The 25,462-nt window shown below is 35.7% G+C and overlaps 1 protein-coding gene across 1 annotated transcript in view; it reads right to left on the bottom strand.

Moving 5' to 3' along the window:
- The window catches only part of SEMA3A (semaphorin 3A), a 237,765-nt gene that overhangs the window by 149,360 nt on the left and 62,943 nt on the right, over positions 1-25,462 (bottom strand). Inside the window, exons 3-4 of the mRNA XM_059074056.2 lie at positions 23,383-23,445; positions 1,610-1,729 (exon numbers count right to left, since the gene is read on the bottom strand). Of these exons, the coding sequence (XP_058930039.1) occupies positions 1,610-1,729; positions 23,383-23,445 (183 nt within the window). The remainder of the gene's footprint in view (positions 1-1,609; positions 1,730-23,382; positions 23,446-25,462) is intronic.

Raw genomic sequence — 25,462 nt, 5'->3', positions numbered from 1 at the left:
TTTCCAGTGCTCTACAGCTAGTAAGTTGTCGAACATGATCAGAAGCCAGATCTGTCCCTAAAGCCCATATCTTTTCCACCAACCTGTGCTTGGAGCTCAGCTGTCCAGACCCCACTGTCTTATACAGCATGATGTCTGGCAGATGTAAAAAGTGTAATATGACATGGGGAAAGTTCTCCAGAGCTGTCTCCAGTAAACAGAGAAGTGAGACCCAATTTTAGGGTGCCTGACTATAGGAAATAGCTGAGAAGGAAACAAAGAGGGAGAGATTTATCCAGAAGTTACTGAAAAGTTAAGTATGCAGAGTCTCCAGGACTGTGTGCAGGAAATTATTCCTAATTTCATCAATATGAAACAAGCAATTTAAGTGGAACTGCCCTTCCTTAAAGTTAATTTTTACTTAAAACTCTTGGGTATGTCAGCAAGAACAGTATGCATACTTGTAAAGGAAGGAAGAAGGATGCAGTGGGAGAAGAGGTTGATGAGGGCAAATGTCTACACTGGTGAGACCTTGGTAAAGGGTTTTTATCTTCCCAGGATCATCAGGAAAGTCATAACAATTGTGTTCAGTCTAGAAACCACATAGCCTCGAAGGTGTCTTCTTATACAAAGAAGGCACAACACAAACTGTTTTGATTTCTAAGTCTTTGGGTTGAAAGAACATATTTGTAACACTTTTGTACCCCTTAAGGAAATATAGAGAAAGGCTCTAGAGTTTAATTAATAAAGAAGTGGCTAACATGTAAATTATATTTTATCTTTAGGATTCCAGAAATATTCTGGAAACAAATTCTTTATCTGTTTAGTATTTCTGAATTCCAGTTTGAAAGACAATTGTGTCACAAATGATGTTCTCACCACATGAACACTTTTGTTCTTCTTACAATTTTGTGCCAAAAATTATAAAAGGGCTTATAATTTAAGGCTATTGATAAATCCAATTTGTGGAACTGCTTTCCTACTAGTTACTTTTCCTTTAAATACATCCCTAATTGCAAGTTGTACTTAAATTTACCTAACTTTAATTTCCTCACTAAATTTTCTCACTAAAACATCTTGTAGGAGTAATAGACAAATAAACATTTTTTTCCCTTTTTATACTGACAAAAATAATAGCCCCAATTACAAAAGCAAAGCCTAGCTAAGCAAGAACATAAATGTGAGGAATTTAGGTCAAACATGAGATCAGATCACTGTGCACATGTATGGCATCCTTTCTTAATCCCTGGGCAGAAGAAAACAACTGCGGTGGTAGACACTTCTGGCTAAGGATGGAAATGGAGGGGAAAGCTGGCAATATACAAATGAAGGAGAAAACGGTACACATTCAGCCTGCTGACATCTGCTGCACATGCAAAATGGATTGGACTCTGTAATCCAGAGCGAAAGCAAATGCTTTCTTCCTTCCTTCCTCCTGCTCCACAGTTATTGTTGAGTGATGGTCTCATTCTTTTTGCATTCACAGATTAAAATTAATAACAGCATCTGAATTCGAAGTAGGTCCCAGTGAATAGCAACCAGAAGCTGAATGAACTGAAGAAATTAGTAATGAAGCATTTGAATAGGAAGGGGTCATGGACAAACACCGTTTTTTAAAAGCCAGCTTTACCTCAGGATGATGTCCAATTTCAACGTAGGTGCAAATTGGATGAAAAGCCCCCGTTCCACAGGCGTACAAGTGAGTCTGATTATAAGCCTTAAGCACCTTGATGAAATTAGCACATTCTTTCTGTAAAACAAAAGGAAAACTAGTGAGTTCTAGTGGTCAGCATGGCTGAAGTATCCTCTAGGGTGCTAGGCATGTTTGAACAGATTTCTTTTGTGTCCTTTCACATCATTTTTAGGGCTTGTTATTCTATTGTTTGCTCACATTATTACACGAAATACAGAAGGTGTTTGCTTGCATTATTACATGAAATATAGAAGTTCTTATTTTGGGGGGAGCAAAATATAATATTCTCTTTAATGTTTTTATTATAACTATAATTTATTTATACAAAAGTGGAATAAAGTTATAGATAATCGATTATCATATGTGACTTTACTAGAAATGAGGGAAACAGCAAATTACATGGTTAATTAATGAATTATTTAAATCATAACAATGGTGAAAATTTCAAAAGTCAGCTCTGAGTTTAATTTTGGAAAAGTAAATCAAAAATAAAAGGTAATACAACCTTCTATTAAAAATGAATTTGAAACATCATTAGTTACTCATAATGATGGGTGACCGACTTTGAACTTCAGTAGTGCTGCTTACTAGTGAGCTTTATAGACCCTAAGAAGACAAAACCACCTTCTCTTGAAAAAGTCATTTAACCGCCAAAGACAATTTGGGTATAAGATGAGATAGAGAAGGTGTTAGAGTCTGGAATGTCTATAGGCTGAAGGGTCTTTATTAGAGTGGCTATAATTAATAAATATTTTCATGCAGTTCACGTACATCCTAAACCCATACGTGGATCCCCTGCCCAATGAGTCACGGATCCCCCAGATAAAAAACAGCTACTTATAAGGGAATTATAGTCATATCTTATTATTATTTAAAGAAGTTTAGACATTCCTGCCATTTTATTACCCAAATAAAATGTCACCTAAGAGATAAATGGACAGAGCTCTTTATATTTTTTCTATATACTCTATTATATCTGTAGATCCTGTGAAAGAAAATGTATTTCTACAAACAAACAGGAATCTTAGCCTTTTGTTCCTGTTAAGCAAAGAGTTAGGGGAAAAAAATCAGACAGTCAAAATATAAATTAGATACTTTTATTGCCAAAGAAATCCAGAGCAGAAAAGACATAATTTTTGCCAACTATTTTTAAATAGATGAGTCCATATCAATACTGTAAAAATAAAACAATGAAAAGAGAAATTCAAACTATCAAAATATTTTCAAATAAAATGTTATAGTCTATTAACCATACAGAAAATCTTAAAAATTAAATACATATAAGTAGAAAATATGAGTTTGTCATGGAATATACAATACCCATTTTTAATATCCAATTGAGTATTCATATGGTAAATAATAATTACATTGAAAATTATTGTTATTGATCACAGACTTTCTTATACACACAGTTTTGTGTTTTTGCCTATTAAACATTTATAAATAAGAGCCAAATATGTAACTAAAAATGCAGATAAAGATCAAAAGCAGACGACAGTGCAAGTAATGCTGGCAAACATAACAGTGGATTGGGTCTGTCCTTGCACCTCTAAGTGTGTAACACTTTCAAAGTCACTCTCTACAACATGTGACTCTTCAAGTGAAAGCTCAGAATACATTTAGACTTATGTAGTCCGTTGGTGTTTATAACCGAGGTGTTACAATTACTTAAGTACATTTCCACATGACACTTGTATTATGTGATTGTAGCTGATGATTTTGGTATTAACTTTATTGCCTCCATAAAATAAAGAGCAGGCCAAATCTGAGAAGAATACTTGTTATTTAAATTCAAACACTTGCTTTCCATCATCACTGATTTTTCTACGATGACATCTGAGGATGACCTATAAACATATCATCCCAAAGGTGAATTATATCTATTTAAGGAAAAATATGAAACTTGCTAGTTATGACTCCTCATGCTTTCTTATCATATGCTGCGTAGTTTAGGGGAGTAAATAAAATACACATCTAATTTCTCCCACTGTTTTGCTACTTAGATCCTGAATCCTTCTTTTGTCTGGCAAGGCAATATAACATAGAAAATTAAGCACTGAAATCAACCGATTTTGCAAGTTTCTATGAAGAAAAATTTCCTAGCTTAAAGAGTACATGCATCTTTTCCATGTACCACTTTGAACACAGTACCTCTTAGACATAACCTTAGATAAGCTCAGATATAACCTAACTTCCAAGACTTTTAGTCACAAACTCCCCATTCTGTAGCAGTTTCTCCTCCTTCCCCAAGAGGATAGGGCATGGATTCTTGGGCAGAGGAAAAAGGCTGTGGACAGGGAAACATCTGATAAACTCATTTACAGATAAGACATTCATGAGTCTTACCCAAAGGACTTACCTTGTACTCTTAAGAAAATGCACTCCTTTGGAAACAAGTCATTTTCAGGAAAATGTTTTATGGCACCTCTTTCTTTGAAACATGTAGGTGGTCACATACTATGCTTTTACATAAAGACAGCTATCCATGACTGTGGACTCAATATTATAGCATTCAAGATTATAAACAACCAGTTCCAGCACCATATGTTGAAATTAAGAAACTGGATGTGTACACACATATTGGTAAGCAAATGAATATTCTAATAAAGAGTAGTGGCACACCCAGGTGGATGTATTGTTCATTTTAGAAAAGAACAGGGTTTTAGGTTGGCCACAGTCATACCTATAAAGATATTCAGGCAATTTAAAATACAAACCCAATTTCTCTAATCTCATTGCTAACACCTAAGGGCATCCTACAAATCTGAGAATGGACCACAGTTCTCTGCAATAAAGGAAAAAAAAGGAAGGAAATATTTCATGAGCATAGATACTTGTGCATACAAATGAAGGCTATGTCACTTCTGCAACTGTTATGAATTCTAAGATTATAGACTCTGTGGGTTCTTATCTCATAGATTGGGTAACTGATTAGCAATAATTACTGACTGAAAAATTCTCAGGATTCTTGAGAACTAGGGAATTGAACCACATGAATATCCTAATTTTATTTTGTTCTCTATTAACTGTCAAAGAAGCACCACTCTAATATGACAACTATTCCTCTACAGAGCTGCTGGAAAAAAAATCACAGGACTATAGTTGTGAAACCTGGCAAAGGGTTCTACTGAGAATGTTGATAAGGCTTCTATCTGTCCTACAAAGCAGGTAGACCCAGCCTACTGGCCTAAGGCCTGGAATGATTTTCCCAGTGAACTTTCCCAGGTGGCAGCAGGTTGTACTGTCTCCGTGCCTGGGGGCTAGCTCAACATTATTCTAAAGTGAAGGTTGATGCAAATAGAATGGAGAGAAATTTCTGGGGTTTAGAGAGTATGTTAAGACACTTGAACTGCAACAAAGAAACTGAATGAAATACTGTCAAAATTAGTTTAAAATAACTGCAAGGAAACTCATCAATAACAACTTAGGAAGAAATAGTGAATTAAAAGAACTGCACAGAGAAGACCCCAAAACTTGAAAGAGACATTGTGAGTAACGACTGTTCTTTAAGTAGAAAACCTACATAAAAGAGTATCAATCCCTGTCATTCATTTGCCTTCATTCTCCAGCTTGTTGCTGCCAAGGTTTTTGAGTGTTCCAAAACGGGATATTCATTTTATTTGGAAGCAGCCTGGACATTCCTCTAAAAAAATAAAGGAAGCATGGCAGGAAAAGGAAACACACTTCACACATTTCTGCTCTAGGGAGACAGAAGAAGAGTGTTTCTGACCTTTTCTTGAACCATGACGATTCTTAAAACTCAGAATGTAATGTACTTTTTGGCATTCAACTAATGCACTGCTTTGCTCAGCACTGGTGGATTTACAAACGTAATAAAGAGAATGTAATCAGTTCAAACTGAATTCATTTTTCAAACCTGGATCCTTTTTGGAATTTAAGTTGATACACACAGACAAGTTTAGCCACGAGTTGGCTTCCCGAGAGTCAGGCAACCATACTGACCTCTTATTTTACTGAAATGTACTCCAAAACAACAGCATTATAAATTGTTAACTTAGCCTAGTAGTAAAAGTAAAGGCAGTTATAAACCAGCAAACCCAAGGCCACACTTGAGGAGCAATGATTCATCAACCTTAGTGACAAACCATTTACACTTATTTTTTAAGAGTTTCTAGTTCCTTCAGATCAAATGTAGAGAGGAATTATACAGAGATATGAGCCTGGAAAAATAACTTAGAAAGAAAATGTCTACCCCCAGAAAAAAATATAGAAGCCAAATGCACAGTGATTCAAAAACAAACATTACAAATATGCAGCATTGATTAGACTGTGTTACAAAGACTTTTCCCGGACAGTTACAAAAATAAAGTCCATCCATCTGTCAAAACAACTGCTCCACGCATGAAATTAAAACAGAATAGAGGTGTTTTTAACTAACTTCCGATAATTACACTTTCTATAAAAGAATGTAATTTACCTCCAATTCCAATTACCTCCTTGCATGTTCTTAAATTATGGATGAAGCAGTGAAATTTTACTCTAAATAAAAGAAGAGAAAAGAGGAGAGAAGGCTGTGAAGATGAACAATCTATATTTAAATATATTCAGTTCATGATTAAGTCAAACAACTTGTTCTAGTTCAAATATAAATCAGCTCAACATTAATGGATATAGTACAACATTGCCTCAGGTCAGTGAACATTCATTTAAAAAGGAAAAAGTCCTTATCCCATCAGCAATTTATGTTGAAATATTTTAATGTATAATGTAGCAGCTGGGAAAGCAAAGGAAGCCTTTTCCTATCATGGTGGGTGGATACATTTCTGCATGAAAATCCATTAATAAGCTTAATTCCTGAAGTTAATCTGTTGACTTTCTTTTTCTCTGGTCAATTTATTTGGCAAACTGGCTGAATATGAGAATCTTCGTGCCAAAGCAGTAATCCGTGAGATTGTTCCCGTCAATCACTTCATCCCTCTTGTATTTAAGCTGTTCCATGCTTACCTAGCAATAATGCTTTGTCTTTTTTTCTTTTAACACTGTGCTATTACAGCTGTGATCAGACCATCCATAATCATGTCTTCCTAATACCTCAGCATTCACTAAAGGATGTTAGAAATCTCTTCTTCAAAGAGGCATGTGTAATAGAACTAAGACTTAACTGTGTCCTATTTATAGTCTCAGCCATCTAATGTTGAATTTGTGACTTGGAACTTTTTAATATCCACCTGATGAAATAGTAAGTAGCCTGTTCTGTTCATCTGGGGAGACATTTTCCCCTTCCTTTTTAAGAAGAATGATGGCATAATCAAACAAATGGACCTTTTCACTTTAATGTTTCGTTTTGTTTTGATTTCAGAGAATTTTTTTAAACATACTGATTCAACTAGGACAACTAAGATGGCATTACTTCATGGCTAGTTATTTAAGTATCTGAGTCTATTCATATTAATTGAACTGTATCATCTTCAAATCCATGACAATTAGAAAAGAAATTTTAACTTGGTTTCAATGATGTGATAGACTAAATGAAGACTCCTGCCCAAGGATACCAAAACATTTTACTTAAATGCTCATTTCAATTAAGCATCCCATTTGACTGGTTTTTCACCTCTGGATTGACTATCTGTGTTGAAGTTCTAGAAATACTGAATAAGATTCTATAAACATTTTTCTTTCAAATTACTTAAAACCTTCAAACTTGGTCAAAATTATATGCCTAAGCACTACAGACCATGGTATTAGCGAAAGTTAGCCAATGTGATTCTCTTCTACTATTTAAAGGAGCTTTGAGCAATTTCACTTTGAAATGTCATATGGACCAGAGAAGCTGATAGTGTCTACTTTTAGCTTATATTTTATTTTACATTGTGCTATCGATCTAATTAATTATTACATTTGTACCACTCACTGGAGTTATTTGTGGGTGGTCCATACAATATGTACTTAGCATAACCTTTCTTCATCTTATATTCAAATGAATGCAAGCAACTGTAAAATACTATTCGGAATATTTTTTCCTGCCAAACCAGAACTATTAAGTAGTCAAAAACCTTACTCTGATTTCAGTAATGACATTCTGTGGTACCCAATATTATGCTAGGTTGTTGAATACTTAGTGCTCATGCCTTAAAGCAACTAAGTCAATGGTTTATACCAAGTAGGTAGATTTACAATCTAAAGAGATTTATTGTGGACAGAATTAGCTGGCATATTAATTCTAACATATATGCATTTATCATGAATGAATTTAATACTCAAATAAGGGAGATGAATTGCATCTTTAATCACATATGAGATGTAGCTTTAAGGAAGGAGAAAAAAAATGAAATCCAGATTTTAGAGGAATGCTTTTTAAAAAATTCATATATACCTCTTCTCTACCCTCTGCCTTGTCTAATATCAAAAGTAAAAAAAAATTGGTTGAAATCCTTATGTCCAAAGTACTAAATGCTATTATATAATTAATTAATAATATAAAATGTTCTCTTAACATATATTCTAATAAATGGAGGCTCTTTAACCATTTATAATAATTCATTTAGACATATACTCCATATTTATAATATATGTGGATTACACACACATTTATACATATATATATTATGCATACACATATACTAATTTTAGAAATAATTTCTGAATACAGTTAAAAGTTTAAACTTTAGAATTTAAAAATTTGTTTATATTTATTAATATTTAATGAAAATGTTACTTATTCGTAGGTATGTATTTACATTTGAAAAGGTATTCTTGAAGAATTTAAGAAAAACATAGAATAAAAGTAATAAAATCAAAATGATAAAATAGAAATACCATGAAGGTAGTTACCTATACTAATCTGATGCTTTAAAAGTCAGTCAGACATGGGTTAGCAATATTAGAACATCATCTTCCAGTTGCTATGTGACTACAATAAAGTTATTTAGGACTTCTGAGCCTCAGTTTCTTCAACTAAAATTGGTATTAATGATACATCTGTGTGAAGTACATAGTATGATGCCTAGCACTTATTAACGGAAGAGTAACATCTTATTCTTTAAATAATCAATCATCCACTTATTGGTTAGAATATTTTCACATCCACTTAACTCTCATACCATTCCACACACTGTGCCATGACTTGGGCAAGAAGTCTATTATGAATTGTTCATTTCTTCTTAAGTACAGTTAAAAGAGGTTAAGCCCATAATTGGTGGTAATGAGAGGTGGATTTAATAAAATTGGTTTTGAATATTAATCTGTGCTCATTCCTGTTACAAAGGTGAGTTATATTTTGTTCATTAGAATTTTCATAAAATTCCAGTCCTCCAACAGTAAGGACTATAAATTATAAACTTATAATCACTCTTTTCATCAAAGTGGTAGATGGTATGAATCACTGTCACAGTCAAACAGCAAATATAGCAATTGTTTCTCAATAGCTATGGCAGAATTGTGGTGTGCCACTTAGGTAAGCTGGAACTACATCCTTTGAAATGAAATGTGTATCATAACCAAAAAGGAGTTACATAAATGAGTTAAAAAATGATTTAGAATAATACCTAGTATACATAGTAAGCTTCAATAGATGTTAGCTATCACTATTACTAGTATTCTTTGAATATTGAATTTAAACTGTTATCAGTTTGCCTGTTATTTACCTCCAAGCAGAAATAAACATACACACATGAATGCACATGAAAATTTGAATGCTCATTTCTGTGACATTTAATAACAACTCTTTCACTTGCTCTCACCAGGAATCAGTTGTCTATATAACTAAAGTATCATCAAATTTCATCATGGAATCATACTTAAAAATGAATAAAGTGACCATAGTCTTTCATTTGTGAGGTCATCTAGGGTGCCCACAAAAACTTATAATCAATATTATCAGGAACAGCAAAGGGTCTATGATTCTGCTCTACTTGTAAGATAACCAGCTACCCTGACACAGTTTTGCAGATGCTGGCAGAAGATATACAGCTCCTGAATTAGAGACAAATGACTTTATTATTTACAGAAATATCAGTAGTCAAAGTATCAGCATTTCTCATGCCAGTTATCCAAGCTCCAATTCCCACTGGACAGTGAGAAGAGGGCCAAGTGACACCTGCACATGCAGTGAGGTGTATTACAGCAGAGGAACTCTGGGTTGAGGGAACCTGAACATTTTATACTAGGCATAAGCATCCTGGCCATTACATATTGAGGAAGATGTTATGTTCATTGTACTTGCAGGTGAACATAACTGCCCTTTGCTCTGAGGGAGACACTGTCTCTACTTCTCAAGGTTATTTGAAAAGTAGCCTTTTGCTTAAGAGTGCCTCTGTTCATCAGATGTGCAGAAATGTGAGAGATCCATGAAAAATTATCTCCTAACAATTAAACATCAGGGTTTTGAGATTTAATGAAACCTTATGATTTTTATAGAATCAGAAGGTAATTCTAATTATCCATTTAGAGTTTTAACATGCCTTGAAGTCCCTAAAATAAAATTTAAAAAATTAAGTTGATATCAACTTTGACCTTTGAAAAAGTAAATGAAGTTCAAGGACTAACATGCATTTGAGACTGTACTGCAACTTCAGATGAATGTGTAGCTTCAAATTCTCAGCTGCATTCACTTGGCAAAAATTAGTGTTGTTGAGGTCCTGCAATTTGAGTCATGATAAATTTGACAGATGTGGAATAATGTATCATATGTTAAAAATGAATAACTAAGGACAAAAATATAAAAATGAATCCTCAAGAACTGCAAAAATGTCCCAAAATTCAGGTGCATGATATTGCACTTTGAAATGTATCCAGCAAGACCAATTTTATGAGAATCTGGCTTTTTTTGTTCATCTCAGATGGTTGAAATTTTGATTTCCAACGATGTTCAAAATATTTCTAAGAGTCATACGGTTGCCATTTGGTTTTACTGAAACTTAGTACAAAGAGAGATGGTTTAGTAGGATAAACAAAGAAGATTTAGAGAGCGATTGATTCGAAACAGATTCTTTTACCAGCTTAGCATGTATTCAGTTTTCATTTGCAAAACAGGGTCAAGGAAGTTAATCTCTCAATAGACATGTTATTGTGAATACAAAGTGGATTTTAAGCACCAGAAAAATATCAAAAATAAAAGTAAATGCAGCTAATAGCAGTCAGAACAGAGATATCTGGATTACATTTATGTCCTTATTGAGGGTATCTGTACAATAATATATATCATGTCATTTTAAAAAAAATTACAACTCTCAAGTAACAACAATGGAAAAGTTCATGAGCATTTCACTCCTCTAATATAAAAATATCATAACAATGTAAATGTTTAGAACTTACAACACCAAGAAAAGAAGGCAATGGTAGTATATATATCCTGCATATTCACTTCTGGAAAAAAAATAAGTTTAGATTAATCTTATTGTCAGAAATGCCATTATCAGCAGCCTAAGGCACGTTTGTATTCTCTCTTTTTCTCTCCATCTATGTATATATGAAGAAAGAGAGAGACTATACATGTCTTAGGCTGTAGATTCCCTCTTACCACAAAGTCCTTTTATTGTGGACTACTTGCTCAAATCCCAGTAGCTGATTTAATATAAATGTATGATGCATAACTGAGCTGTGAGAAATGATGGTTTGTATCTTCCCAGCTGCCTGGGAGAATGAGGAATACTTTCTATATAATGCTACACTTAGTGACAAAGGAACTATATAGGTTCAATCAAGTGGCATATCGTGACTTGCTGGGTGGCTATACCATGCTGACCATCTCAACCGGACTTAAAAATGACCTACTCTCAAGATACATAAAAATAACCAGTGTCTTTGTCCTGCTTTTCTTTTTGTATTCTTGCATCTGAATCTAATACCAAGAAGACAGCACTTCCTCCAGGATGGTTTGTTTTAAAGGAGATTTACTTCCAGAGGACATTTAGAGAAAACACTAAAACCAGTAGGAACAGGGTAATCTTGGGTTCTAGAAACCACAGAGAGCACTCAAGAAGGTCATTAGTTTACTTTTCTATAAATATTCAGGTCAGTTCCTATTTTGGTTACAATTCTATCTTGAAGTCCTGATGGCTGCAAAAACCACTCAAGGCCTCATTCATGTGGGTTTGAGCATCACAAGAGGTCTTTGAAAGGAATTACTGTCCATCAGTCACAGCTGACTATTATTTACTCAAGATATAGTGCATAATTTCCTTCAAACTATCCATCTATCACTTCACAAATATGGTGCTGAATGAAAATTTTAGAAAACACAAAAAAACACTCTTTACCCTTAATCTTTCTTTTTAACTGGTTATTTAAGAAATTTTTGGTAAAAATACTAATTCTAGGAGACTGGGAAGATGGTGGAAGAGTAAGACGTGGAGGTCACCTTCCTCCCCACATATACATCAGAAATACATCTACACGTGGAACTGCTCCTATAGAACACCCACTGAACGCTGGCAGAAGACCTCAGACCTTCCGAAAGGCAAGAAACACCCCACGTACCTGGGTAGGGCAAAAGAAAAAAGAATAAACAGAGACAAAAGAATAGGGACAGGACCTGCACCAGTGGGAGGGAACTGTGAAGGTGGAAAGGAGACTGCTGGTGGAGGACGGGCGAAGCTTCAGAGCCGCGGAGGAGAGCGTAGCAACAGGGGTGCGGAGGGCAAAGCGAAGAGACTCCCGCACAGAGGAGCGGTGCCGACCAGTACTCACCAGCCCTAGAGGCTTGTCTGCTCACCCACCGCATCGGGAAGAGCGGGGGTTGGGAGCTGAGGCTCGGGCTTCAGTAGAATCCCAGGGAGAGGACAGGGGTTGGCTGTGTGAACACAGCCTGAAAGGGCTAGTGCGCCACGGCTACCCAGGAGGGAGTCCGGGAGAAGGTCTGGAGCTGCCGAAGAAGAGACTTTTACTTGCCTCTTTGTTTCCTGGTGCAAGAGGAGAGGGGCTTAAGCGTGCCACATAAAGGAGCTCCAGAGACGGGCGCGAGCCGTGGCTATCACCGCGGACCCCAGAGACGGGCATGAGACTCTAAGGCTGCTGCTGCTGCTGCCACCAAGAAGCCTGTGTGCAAGCACAGGTCACTCTCCACACCTCCCCTACCGGGAGCCTGTGCAGCCCGCCACTGCCAGAGTCCCGGGATCCAGGGACAACTTCCCTGGGAGAACGCACGGCGTGCCTCGGGCTGGTGCATCGTCATGCTGGCCTCTGCCACAGCAGGCTCACCCCGCATCTGTACCCCTCCCTCCCCAGGCCTGAGCCAGAGCCCCCGAAACAGCTGCTCCTTTAACCCCGTCCTGTATGAGTGAAGAGCAGATGCCCTTGGGCGACCTACATGCAGAGGCGGGGCCAAGTCCGAAGCTGAGCCCCAGGAGCTGTGCGAATGAAGAGGAGAGGGGGAGGTCTCTCCCAGCAGCCTCAGAAGCAGCGGATGAAAGCTTCACAATCAACTTGAAGTGCCCTGCATCTGTGGAATACCTGAGTAGACAGCGAGTCATCCCAAGTTGAGGAGGTGGACTTTAGGACCAAGATATATTAATTTTTTCCCCTTTTTCTCTTTTGTGAGTGTGTATGTGTGTGCTTCTGTGTGAGATTTTGTCTGTATAGACAAATCTTTGCTTTTACCATTTGTCCCAGGGTTTTGACTGTCTCGGTTTTTTGTTGTTGTTGTAATTTTTCTTAATAATTATTTTTATTTTAATAACTTTATTTTATCCTACTTTATCTTCTTTCTTTCTTCCTTTCATTCTTCCTTCCTTCCTTCCTTTCTTTCTTTCCTTTCTATTTTTTCTCCCTTTTATTCTGAGCCGTGTGGATTAAAGGCTCTTGCTGCTCCACCAGGCGTCAGGACTGTGTCTCTGAGGTGGGAGAACCGACTTCAGGACACTGGTCCACAAGAGACCTCCCAGCTCCACGTAATATCAAATGGTGAAAATCTCCCAGAGACCTCCATCTCAACACCAAGACCCAGCTTCACTCAATGACCAGCAAGCTACACTGCTGGACACCCTATGCCCAACAACTAGCAAGACAGGACCACAGCCCCATCCATTAGCAGAGAGGCTGCCTAAAATCAGAATAAGGCTACAGAAACCTCAAAACACACCAACAGACGTGGACCTGCTCACCAGAAAGACAAGATCCAGCCTCATCCACCAGAACACAGGCACTAGTCCCCTCAACCAGGGAAACTACTCAATCTACAGAACCCTTAGCCACTGGGGACAGACACCAAAAACAACAGGAACTACGAACCTGCAGCCTGCAAAAAGGAGACCTCAAACACAGTAAGATAAGCAAAATGAAAAGACAGAAAAACACACAGCAGATGGAGCAAGGTAAAAACCCACCAGACCTAACAAATGAAGAGGAAATAGGCAGTCTACCTGAAAAAGAATTCAGAATAATAATAGTAAAGATAATCCAAAATCTTGGAAATAGAATAGACAAAATGCAAGAAACATTTAATAAGGACATAGAAGAACTAAAGAGGAAGCAAGCAACGATGAACAACACAATAAATGAAATTAAAAATACTCCAGATGAGATCAATAGCAGAATAACTGAGGCAGAAGAACGGATAAGTGACCTGGAAGATAAAATAGTGGAAATAAGTACTGCAGAGCAGAATAAAGAAAAAAGAATGAAAAGAACTGAGGACAGTCTCAGAGACGTCTCGGACAACATTAAATGCACCAACATTCGAATTATAGGGGTCCCAGAAGAAGAAGGGAACAAGAAAGGGACTGAGAAAATATTTGAAGAGATTATAGTTGAAAACGTCCCTAATATCGGAAAGGAAATAGGTACCCAAGTCCAGGAAGTGCAGACAGTCCCATACAGGATAAACCCAAGGAGACACACACCGAGACACATATTAATAAAACTATCAAAAATTAAATACAAAGAAAACATATTAAAAGCAGCAAGGGAAAAAATAACACACAACGGAATCCCCATAAGGTTAAAATCTGATCTTTCAGCAGACACTCTACAAGCCAGAAGGGAGTGGCAGGACATATTTAAAGTGATGAAGGAGAAAAAACTAGAACCAAGATTACTCTACCCAGCAAGGATCTCATTCAGATTTGATGGAGAAATTAAAACCTTTACCAACAAGCAAAAGCTAAGAGAATTCAGCACCACCAAACCAGCTTTACAACAAATGCTAAAGGAACTTCTCTAGGCAAGAAACACAAGAGAAGGAAAAGACCTACAAGAACAAACTCGAAACAATTAAGTAAATGGTAAAAGGAACATACATATCGATAATTACCTTAAATGTAAATGGATTAAATGCTCCCACCAAAAGACACAGACTGGCTGAATGGATACAAAAACAAGACCCATATATATGCTGTCTACAAGAGACCCACTTCAGACCTAGGGACACATACAGACTGAAAGTGAGGGGATGGAAAAAGATATTCCATGCAAATGGAAATCAGAAGAAAGCTGGAATAGCAATTCTCATATCAGACAAAATAGACTTTAAAATAAAAACTATTACAAGAGACAAAGAAGGACACTACATAATGATCAAGGGATCGATCCATGAAGAAGATATAACAATTTTAAATATATATGCACTCAATGTAGGAGCACCTCAATACATAAAGCAAATACTAACAGCCATAAAAGGGGAAATCGACAGTAACACATTCATAGTAGCGGACTGTAACACCCCACTTGCACCAATGGATAGATCATCCAAAATGAAAATAAATAAGGAAACACAAGTTTTAAATGATACATTAAACAAGATACACTTAATTGATATTTATAGGACATTCAATCCAAAAACAACATAATACACATTTTTCTCGAGTGCTCTTGGAACATTCTCCAGGATAGATCATATCTTGGGTCACAAATCTAGTCTTGGTAAATTTAAGAAAATTGAAATCATATCAAATATCTTTTCTGAGCACAATGCTATGAGACTACATATCAATTACAGGAAAAGATCTGTAAAAAATACAAACACATGGAGGGTAAACAATACACTACTTAATAACGAAGTGATCACTGAAGAAATCAAAGAGGAAATCAAAAAGTACTTAGAAACAAATGACAATGGAGATACGACCACCCCAAACCTACGGGATACAGCAAAAGCAGTTCTAAGAGGGAAGTTTATAGCAATGCAATCCTACCTTAAGAAACAGGAAACATCTCGAATAAACAACCTAACCTTGTACATAAAGCAATTAGAGAAAGAAGAACAAAAAAACCCCAAATTTAGCAGAAGGAAAGAAATCATAGAGATCAAATCAGGAATAAATGAAAAAGAAATGAAGGAAACGATACCAAAGATCAATAGAACTAAAAGCTGGTTCTTTGAGAAGATAAACAAAATTGATAAACCATTAGCCAGACTCATCAAGAAAAAAAGGGAGAAGACTCAAATCAATAGAATTAGAAATGAAAAAGAAGTAACAACGGACACTGCAGAAATACAAAAGATTATTAGAGATTACTACAAGGAACTCTATGCCAATAAAATGGACAACCTGGAAGAAATGGACAAATTCTTAGAAATGCACAACCTGCCGACACTCAACCAGGAAAAAACAGAAAATATGAACAGACCAATCACAAGCACTGAAATTGAAACTGTGATTAAAAATCTTCCAACAAACCAAAGCCCAGGACCAGATGGCTTCACAGGTGAACTCTATCAAACATTTAGAAAAGAGCTAACACCTATCCTTCTCAAACTCTTCCAAAATAGACCAGAGGGAGGAACACTCCCAAACTCATTCTATGATGCCACCATCACCCTGAAACCAAAACCAGACAAAGACGTCACATAGAAAGAAAACTACAGGCCAATATCACTGATGAACATAGATGCAAAAATCCTCAACAAAATACTAGCAAACAGAATTCAACATCACATTAAAAGGATCATACACCATGATCAAGTGGAGTTTAATCCAGGAATGCAAGGATTCTTCAATATAGGCAAATCAATCAACGTGATACACCATATCAACAAACTGAAGGAGAAAAACCATATGATCATCTCAAAAGATGCAGAGAAAGCCTTTGACAAAATTCAACACCCATCTATGATAAAAACCCTGCAGAAAGCAGGAATAGAGGGAACTTTCTTCAACATAATAAAGGCCATATATGACAAACCCACAGCCAACATTGTCCTCAATGGTGAAAAAGTGAAACCATTTCCACTAAAATCAGGAATAAGACAAAGTTGCCCACTCTCACCACTCTTATTCAACATAGTTTTGGAAGTTCTAGCCAAAGCAATCAGAGAAGAAAAAGAAATAAAAGGAATCCAAATTGGATAAGAAGAAGTAAAGCTGTCACTGTTTGCAGATGACATGATACTATACATAGAGAATCCTAAAGATGCTACGAGAAAACTACTAGAGCTAATCAATGAATTTGGTTAAGTAGCAGGATACAAAATTAATGCACAGAAATCTCTGGCATTCCTATACACTAATGATGAAAAATCTGAGAGTGAAATTAAGAAAACACTCCCATTTACCACTGCAACAAAAAGAATAAAATATCTAGGAATAAACCTACCTAAGGAGACAAAAGATCTGTATGCAGAAAATTATGACACTGATGAAAGAAATTAAAGACGATACAAATAGATGGAGAGATACACCATGTTCTTCGATGGGAAGAATCTACATTGTGAAAATGACTCTACTCCCCAAAGCAATCTACAGATTCAATGCAATCCCTATCAAACTACCACAGGCATTTTTCACAGAACTAGAACAAAAAATTTCACAATTTGTATGGAAACACAAAAGACCCCAAATAGTCAAAGCAATCTTGAGAATGAAAAACGGAGCTGGAAGAATCAGGCTTCCTGACTTCAGACTATACTACAAACCTACAGTAATCAAGACCGTATGGTACTGGCACAAAAACAGAAATATAGATCAATGGAACAGGACAGAAAGCCCAGAGATAAACCCACACACATATGGTCACCTTATTTTTGATAAAGGAGGCAAGAATATACAGTGGAGAAAAGACAGCCTCTTCAATAAGTGGTGCTGGGAAAACTGGACAGCTACATGTAAAAGAATGAAATTAGAACACTCCCTAACACATCATACACAAAAATAAACTGAAAATGGATTAAAGACCTAAATGTAAGGCCAGACACTATCAAAGTCTTAGAGGAAAACATAGGCAGAACACTCTATGACATAAATCACAGCAAGATCCTTTTTGACCCACTTCTTAGAGAAATGGAAATAAAAACAAAAATAAACAAATGGGACCTAATGAAACTTAAAAGCTTTTGCACAGCAAAGGATACCATAAACAAGACCAAAAGACAACCCTCAGAATGGGAGAGAATAGTTGCAAATGAAGCAACTGACAAAGGATTAATCTCCAAAATTTATAAGCAACTCATACAGCTCAATATCAAAAAACCAAACAATCCAATCCAAAAATGGGCAGAAGACCTAAATAGACATTTCTCCAAAGAAGATATACAGATTGCCAACAAACACATGAAAGAATGCTCAACATCATTCATCGTTAGAGAAATGTAAATCAAAACTACAATGAGATATCATCTCACACCGGTCAGAATGGCCATCATCAAAGTCTAGAAACAAATGCTGGAGAGGGTGTGGAGAAAAGGGAACACTCTTGCACTGTTGGTGGGAATGTAAATTGATACAGCCACTATGGAGAACAGTATGGAGGTTCCTTAAAAAACTACAGATAGAACTACCATACGACCCAGCAATCCCACTACTGCGCATATACCCTGAGAAAACCATAATTCAAAAAGAGTCATGTACCAAAATGTTCATTGCAGCTCTGTTTACAATAGTCAGGACATGGAAGCAACCTAAGTGTCCATCAACAGATGAATGGATAAAGAAGATGTGGCATATATATACAATGGAATATTACTCAGCCATAAAAAGAAATGAAACTGAGTTATTTGTAGTGAGGTGAATGGATCTGGAGTCTGTCATACAGAGTGAAGTAAGTCAGAAGGAGAAAAACAAATACTGTATGCTAACACATATATATGGAATCTAAAAAAACCAAAAAACAAAAAAAATGGTCAGAAGAACCTAGGGGCAGGATGGGAATAAAGATGCAGACCTACTAGAGAATGGACTTTAGGATACGGGGAGGGGGAAGGGTAAGCTGTGACTAAGTGAGAGAGTGGCATGGACATATATACACTACCAAACGTAGGGTGGATAGCTAGTGGGAAGCAGCCGCATGGCACCAGGAGATCAGCTAGGTGGTTTGTGACCACCTAGAGGGGTGGGATAGGGAGGGTGGAAGGGAGGGAGACGCAAGAGCGAAGAGATATGGGAGCATATGTATATGTACAACTGATTCACTTTGTTGAAAAGCAGAAACTGTCACACCATTGTAAAGCAATTATACTCCAATAAAGATGTTAAAAAACATAAAAAAATAAAGATGATGTGGCACATATATACAATGGAATATTACTCAGCCATAAAAAGAAACAAAACTGAGTTATTTGTAGTGAGGTGGATGGACCTAGAGTCTGTCATACAGAGTGAAGTACATCAGAAAGAGAAAAACAAACATCGTATGCTAACACATATACATGGAATCTAAAAAAAAAATTAAAATGGTACTGATGAACCTAGTGGCAGGAGAGGAATAAAGACGTAGACATAGAGAATGGACTTGAGGACATGGGGTCAGGGGAGGGGAAGCTGGGGTGAAATGAGAGAGTAGCATGGATATATATACACTACCAAATGTAAAACAGTAGGCTAGTGGGAAACAGCAGCATAGCACAGGGAGATCAGCTCAGTGCTTTGCAACAACCTAGAGGGGGGGATAGGGAGGGGGGGGCTCAAGAGGGAGGGGATATGGGGATATATGTATGCATATGGCTGATTCACTTTGTTGTACAACAGAAACTAACACAGTATTGTGAAGCAGTTATACTCCAATAAAGATCTATTAAAAAAGAAAAAAAATACAAATTCTATATTTTATGTTTATCAAGGAAGAAATGTTACAATCCCAATAAATCAACTATTTGCTATTTTCTAAAATCATATCTTAAGAAAGAAAAAAAATGCATCTGTATGTTAAAGTCCAAACATAACAAATAAATGCCATGTATCCTATTTAAATCTGTTATGTAAATTGAGACACATAAGTGAGGTCTCCTGAAAAGTAAAATAAGTTTTAATAAAATGCATTCCAAATGCACAAAATGTATTTTGCATAACAGTCAATGAAAAGCAATATTAAAGGAATGAGATGGGTTACAAGAAAAATAGTATGAAATATATTTTATTATTTAAATATACTTTAGTGTTTGGTGTTTAGTGTTAAGAGCTAAAGGAAATATACATTTTTCTTTGAACTAAAATATATAGATATTTTTGTGTTTTCCCTTCATTAAATAAGTGTTAACAAAGAAAAATAAAAATTCACAATGACTGAATTGATTTAATGTAGAATGTAGAGGAATAACAAAAGCATGAGCATTTTATCAGGTTACATTAATTAGCTGGCTTAAGATCTGTATGACTAATCTTGCCATACTGTTAAACTTTGAAAAATTTACATCTTTCAATGCACACATAATTACCTATCTCTAACATAATATATGACATAGTTTATAAGTTTTCAGAATCCTTATTACAAGGTGTTATGAAATAATCAGGTGCCATTAATACCCTGTATTAGCTAACACCATATGTTTCAGCTCCTTTTATTTTTTTATTTTATTTATTTATTTTGTGGTACGCGGGCATCTCACTGCCGTGGCCTCTCCCATTGCGGAGCACAGGCTCTGGACGCACAGGCTCAGCGGCCATGGCTCACGGGCCCAGCCGCTCCGTGGCATGTGGGATCCTCCTGGACCGGGGCACGAACCCACATACTCTGCGTTGGCAGGCAGGCTCTCAACCACTGCGCCACCAGGGAAGCCCTAGCTCCTTTTAATTTAGTTCTATCAAACCCGTAAGCATTTTCAGTAAGCCTGAAAAATACAATAAAGTTGCTTTTCTTAGAGAGGAAAGCTCTGAGGTCATGATTAAGGTTATTCATAGGGCATTGTGGGGATTTATGACATCATTTATGGGGATTTATGCAATATGACTTTATTGCATATTGCAGCTGCTGAAATAACTGTGGGCTATCACCAGAATCCCTCAGTGTTCAGTATTGATAGTGGAGAAGGAGTGGAAGAGCGAAGGGGAGGGAAGGGGAGGGAAGGGGAGGGGAAGGGAGGGGAGGGGAGGGAAGGGGAGGGGAGCAGGGGAGGCAAGGCAAGAGGCATAGCAGATAAGGGAAATGTACTCAGGTGAATTTTGGAAACCACAAACACAAAAGAATATCTGCTATCTTAGCAACTGAAATATGCTCAGTACTTGGCTCAGTGCTTTTTATAAAATCCAGATAAGTTGTCAGATAAGTATGGTATTATCTTCAGTGTTCAGATATAATTGAATTCAGAACAGTTCCACATTACAGTGGTCATGTTCATTAGAGAGGACAAAACAAATTTCATTAATGATGTTTTCACTTAGAAATTGTCTAAGCAACTCTGTTACAGATATTAATAGTTAATTTTGTATCATGCATTACAGTCTATGTAATAATTTCATTTGTGATTGAGTCTTACAAGAATGTCAGGAGCTGGTTATTATTACATCCACATGCTTAAAAAGATTAGAATAGGTAAGGTATTTATTTGAATCTCTACTCCTTATTATGTGTGTGTTAATAGCTAAGTTCAAATCCATACATGCCACATAACACCAAAAACTTCAACAGAGGCAGAAAAATTTTGATCTTGACTTCTAGCACAGTACTCAAAATGATCCAAAATTTTTGAATGAAACAATCTGAATGAATATGCTGAATCATTATATTTCTTAAGAAAACGGTGGTAATGATACCCAGTTGACAAAATTATTGTTAAAACTACATATATAAAATACTATTTAAATTATCAAAGTACTTGGCACAGGATAGAATTCTCAGTAATTCTAAGTTTCCATGTCTTTACCTGTTATACTTTAACAGAAAGAGAAAAAAAAATCTGTTTTTAAAAGTCACAGCTGTATACAGGTAAAACCTCCATTTCTCTCCATCCTTAGTTATTATCACTGAAGTCTTTCAACATAATTTGTTAATGGCAAATATAGCATTTTGATGTTAATAAATTTTGGGGTATTCAGTCATATTTTTTGCCTACATTTATGCAATATTACCTACTTCTAAATAATTTTCACAAAATCTACTGAACTTCTTTCTCACAACTGCAAAATATGTAATGTCCCATTTAATGGATAAGATACTAAAACCCCCCAAAAGTTAAGGTACTTGCTCAAGTAAAATTAATGAGTCAGTGGGGAATCAACATAAAATTCTTGACTTCTTTGGACTCCTTCTTCATTTTTCTTTCTATTTACTCCTTTTCAATCATCCCAACCTATGTATTAACTTGGGGTAGTATAAAATTTGATAGAACAGAATTTTTTGTCCACTTTCACATGATCAGAAAAATGTTTACTGTACTATGGTTTAATGTGACTTGTAATCACTATATTTAAATTGAAATTTTTAAAGATGAATTTCCCATGTTTGCTGATATGTATTAAGCATGGATGGGAGGTACCTGTGCTTTGTGCTCCTTTATCTGCCTTCACCTGTAGCCAACACTGCTACCAGACTGAGACATTCTTTTCCATGAACTCCAATATCACTGCTAAATCCTTCGAAACATATACATCATCTTAGGCAGCTGCTACCAATCAATCAGATTGTCCCTTGAAAATATCTATATGTCTATATACATACATACATACAAGTTGATTTATGTCTTTATGCACATAGAATAAATTTCTTCTAAATGCTAATATAGAGACAAAACTTTTAAACTTATTTCCTTGTGTTTTAGATCCAAAAATATCTGATAAGACATAAAATAATACAAATTATATTTAAAATCCTGAATTCATGTTAATTTATTGATTTAAATGATTATAACTGCCTTTCACGATCTGTGCAGATCCTTGGCTATACTTCAAACCAGTGGCCCACTTAATTTTACTGACAAAGTTTACCTCAGGAAAAATGGCCTCTACCTACTAACAGTGGTAAAACCATTGTAGGGACTGCTTACCATCCACTCATCTTTTGTCTGTAGTACCCAGGACAATGTTTGTTGCATAGTCATTTCTCAATCTATATTTATTTAAGGAATGAGTGCATGAAACGTGAGAAAGGAGGAGAGAAGGGAAGAGAGAAGTTCTAAGGGAGGAAGAAGAAAAAAGAAGAAATGTAAGAAGGAAAGAAGGGGAAAGGAAAAGAAAGAAAAGGAATAGAATGAAATGGAAAGAATGAGGGGAATTTAATCATGATGACTCAGAAGAAGAAAAATTTCAATTTATTTAAAAGGAATTCAAGAGGAATTAACATGAAAACTAATCTGCACAAATAAGTTCACTTATTGAGTATAAGTATATATGCTAAAAATACATTTTGTTAATTACCTTTTGTGTATATAAATCATCAAAAGGAACACAATTTTGCTTTATTCAGGTATATTGTCATTTTCTACCCACTTGCTTTACATAAGATTTTCAATGCTTTACATAAAAATGTCAATATTCAAAATCAAATATCATTAATTTGTTTCTAAGTCCAGAAGCAAAGAATGGTGTTTAATATAACACTGAACAAAAATGATGATAGAGTAATAAATTCCTTATGCAATTACTAAAACAACTTAGTAGACTGATACTTACCAGGATATCTTTTCCAGCCCACTTGCATTCATCCCTTCTGGTGTAAGACACTGGCCACACAATCTAAGGGCAGAGAAGAAACATTATTTTCTGCCATTAAGTTTTCTAAGAGATCCAACCTTATAGTCTGTTAGAACAAGTGGAGCAACTGAGATAAAGAAAGTTCCATAAAGCATTATGTGGCAGGAACCTCTTAGTTTAGACTTTGCAGTGGCATCGGTTAATTGGCATGAACTTAACATCTTTCACTCTCTGTCTACCCATTAGGCTTTGCTGTATAAATGAAAGTTGAGCAACACAGAAATTTATGTAGTCAGTGTGCAATGGAAAGAACTGTAATAAGGCAGGTTGGGAAAGGGAGATCATCTTGAGACCACGTGAGAATCTAGTGAAGAGAGATAGAAATAAGCATAGAATATGGCTTGAAGTCTTCAAAATGAATTGGTCTTTATCATAAAATAGTGATTTTGAAATTTTAACATCAGGTGCTCTGGATCCACTTCTGTAATTCAAATCTCAGCATGACATGCTAGAATGAGCAACTGATAGGGTTAGAAAAACCCATTTTAGAAAGGAATTTTTTTTTTTTTTTTTTTTTTGGATAGGGAAAATAGGTAAGAGTAGCACTACATAATTTCAGGAGGAAATGAAGAAGCAAATAGATAGCTCTAAAAAAAAAAATCACCTTCCCCACTGTGGGCAAAACTCAGACTGTGTAATAACTGTATTTTCATCCTTGATATTTGGTCTTCATCTTTCCAAAGGTTCCTGTATTGTTTGAATACAGCGACAGTGGTAGATAAATCAAGTGACAGTGGTAGATAAATCAAGGCATGACTCATGGCTTAGAGGATTGTAGATGCATTTCCCTCAATAATATTAATTCAAATACCCTCATCTAAATTTTAATATAAAAATTTCCACTCCCCTGAGCAATTCCCATGACTCCTATCTGTACTGGGGTAGAGCAATTTTAATTTTTTTTATTCATCTTTCTTTTCTGGTAACATTAGTTAATTTCAGGAAAAAAAAAGTCATATGTAAAAGAAAAATCCAGAGATGATGGCAGTTAATCATCCATGTCTGCTAGAAAGCTTTTAGTCTCAAAATGACTGATTATCATTCATTTGGAAACCTCTAGATAATTCAGTATAAATGGTCATAAACTTGGGCAAAGCCTGTGATAGTCAATCTAGGGAATTAAAAAGCAAAATATAATACATTTATAAACAAGAATTTAGGACATATTGAAATAACCTATGATGACATGGCAAATGCATTTCAGGTGCATGTCACAATAAAAAGTCCTAAAAATTTTTGGACATGGATTTATTTTTACCATTTGAAGCTCTTAATTTATGTATTCTTTCCCTTTTCATGTACTTTTCTTTTCATGTGTGTCTGTGTAAGTCAAGTAAAACATACACAGGAGGAGGATCAAATATAAATTTTCTCTGGGACACAAAAATAGTATATAGAAGAGCTAAGATTTATTGACTGTCATATTCAACTTTCCAGCTAGATTGTGCAAAAATCACAGATTATTAAAACAGATAACTTTTTAAATTGAAAAGGGCAGGCTGTTTCCTCGTAGTCTCCTAGCTCTTGATTATCAGTATTGACACAACATGGGCCTCATTTTGTGATTTCTATCTTACGACAAATATTAATAAAAAGTAATTTTGCTAACATTCATGCTAAATTCTCTGATATTTAGAGGGGTGTATACACCCAACTTGTTAGAGATCAGGGGAAAAAAAATTAGCTTAAAGATCTGGCATGAGTAAAATAAATTCTGGTGTAGAAAGTGCTCTTCTGAAAAGCAATTTAATGAGAATATAAATCAATGGAACAAATATATAAATTGTCCTTCCAATAGTATCTATTTTCATGAAGAATAATTCCTACCTTTTGGTTAGATTTGCTAACCTGTTGATATTTTTTCTTCTGGCTCAAAAACTTCTCAGTTAACAGTGCTTAAATTTCTTACCCTCATATTCAGAGTGCTTCATGATCTATTTTAGACTTTCCCTTCTTTATGCTTCTATACATCTACCCATGGTAGCTCCTCTTACTCATT

The sequence above is a fragment of the Kogia breviceps genome, chromosome 9 (assembly GCF_026419965.1).
Source record: "Kogia breviceps isolate mKogBre1 chromosome 9, mKogBre1 haplotype 1, whole genome shotgun sequence".
NCBI classification, from domain to species: domain Eukaryota; kingdom Metazoa; phylum Chordata; class Mammalia; order Artiodactyla; family Physeteridae; genus Kogia; species Kogia breviceps.
The sequence above is the reverse complement of the archived record's forward strand: the minus strand, read 5'-3'. Positions and strand labels throughout refer to the sequence as shown.